Here is a 1,783-nt window from a genome sequence, read left to right on the forward strand (position 1 = left end):
TTCTCAACAAAAATATAGGCAGTTATTCAAGATTTTCACTGTTTTCCACTGAAAAGATAAAAACATCTTTTTTTCTTGCTTTTTCAAGGTGATACTTTTTGGATTTTATGGTAATTTAAAAAGTTAAAAGACAGACCTTTCAGAAATCCTACAAGATGTTCAGAGATCCTTATTTTTTTCAGAAATCTGAGGGTATTTTTGCAAATTTGTATTTGTCTTGTTCACTGTCTTATTTCCAGTCCCTGAAACAGTACCTAACACAGAGTAGATTTCTGGTAAATATTTGTTGAATGAATGAGTTTGGGGCTGGCTTTATCCAAGAATCATTTTTTAGAATATTCAGAAAATATATGGCCTTAGTGTTTTCAGCTAATCTTGTATAATATTTTTCTCAGTCTCTCTAACTAGATACTGAGCAACATTAAGTATGAGATGATATCCCCTATAAGAATCCCTAGTAGAGTTCTGTGTGTAGAAGTTACGATGGAGGTGTATAACTTAACAGTTAGATAGGCTAGAGGTAGTTTTGCTTTTCTCTTGTGGAAAAATTGAAGAGCATAGCGAGAACATGGCCCTGTATAGGAGACAGTGTAACCTGCTCTCAAAGGTGAGCCTGAGTCTTCTCAGGAAATAATATAGCATAGCCGGTGGAGTTGAGGCCACAAAACATAATCATTACCCTACAAATTATTAAGGCAGACTTCGCCAAAAGGTAGCTCGTTTTAGTCATTGAAAATGTCACAGAAGTACTCATATAACATCATACTTTAAGTATGTAACTATCTGGTCTACCTTCCAATGAAAATAAATTGCATATCCTTAGGTTGAATTACCATATGTGACGGTGGGCAGATGATTTTTAATTCTATGGAAGTTATCAATTACTGTGACACAGCTGAGAATACTACATTTTATTACCATATATTAAGGAGGCCTTTGTAGAGGAAACATTAAAATAAGCCCGTGCAGTTTTACTAAGTATGCTTGTATTTATTTGAATATTTTCCTTAGCAAAACTAGTGAAATGATTAGAAGTCCTGACTCTGGAGTTCGGTGGCCTGGGTTCCAGTCCTGCTTCTGCCACTGACTAGCTGTGTTACCTTGGCCAGGTTGACGTTAGTCTTGGTCTCCTAACTTAATATTGGGATAGTAGCTATAGCCTACTCCATGTGAAAGTTTTGGGGATCAAATGAAAGAAGGCACATTGCCTGACCCTGAGTTACTCCACAGGTTACCTGTCATTATCATTCATGTTAATAATAACATTTTCTTATTTACCTTGCTTAGAATTGTATTCCCATTGGAGAGCAGCTTCAGTCAGTTTTGGGAAGCACTGGATACAAGCACATGATCGGACTGCAGTCATCTTCCACTTCAGGAGCCTTCAACAAGTCATCCTCCACACCTTTCCCTTCCAGAACTGGATTGACATCTGGAAACATGACTGCAGACTTAAAAGCTTACATTGATAAAAGTACACAGCCAGCTGGTGGAGGAAATATGACAGGCCTCCAAGAGTGCAAAATTGTGCCACAAAACCATTCTCTTCCTGAGAATGATCTTAAGAATGCAGTATCTTCTTTCTTACCAAAGAAAGCAAGTGACAACTCACATATACCTAACTCTGAGTTGCTGCCTTTTCTGCAGAATCTGTGTAGTCAAGTGAACCATCTCCGTGTGGGACCCAACACCAAGTGGCAGGAAAGCATCACCAAGCCCGGCGAAGGCACTGTTGGTGTTACGTAAGTATTTAAGACAAGTGTGGTTTAGATTGGGGGCAGGA

General features: G+C 38.4%; 1 protein-coding gene across 1 annotated transcript; it reads left to right on the forward strand.

Moving 5' to 3' along the window:
* The first annotated feature begins 486 nt into the window (after positions 1-486).
* Positions 487-1,771, forward strand: LOC102991737 (ATPase PAAT-like). The gene has a single exon (XM_055083708.1). The coding sequence runs from the start codon at positions 1,348-1,350 to the stop codon at positions 1,744-1,746; it is 399 nt and encodes a 132-aa protein (XP_054939683.1). The 5' UTR covers positions 487-1,347; the 3' UTR covers positions 1,747-1,771.
* Positions 1,772-1,783: the final 12 nt, after the last annotated feature.

This window comes from Physeter macrocephalus, unplaced genomic scaffold (assembly GCF_002837175.3).
Source record: "Physeter macrocephalus isolate SW-GA unplaced genomic scaffold, ASM283717v5 random_9238, whole genome shotgun sequence".
In the NCBI taxonomy this organism is placed as follows: Eukaryota; Metazoa; Chordata; class Mammalia; order Artiodactyla; family Physeteridae; genus Physeter; species Physeter macrocephalus.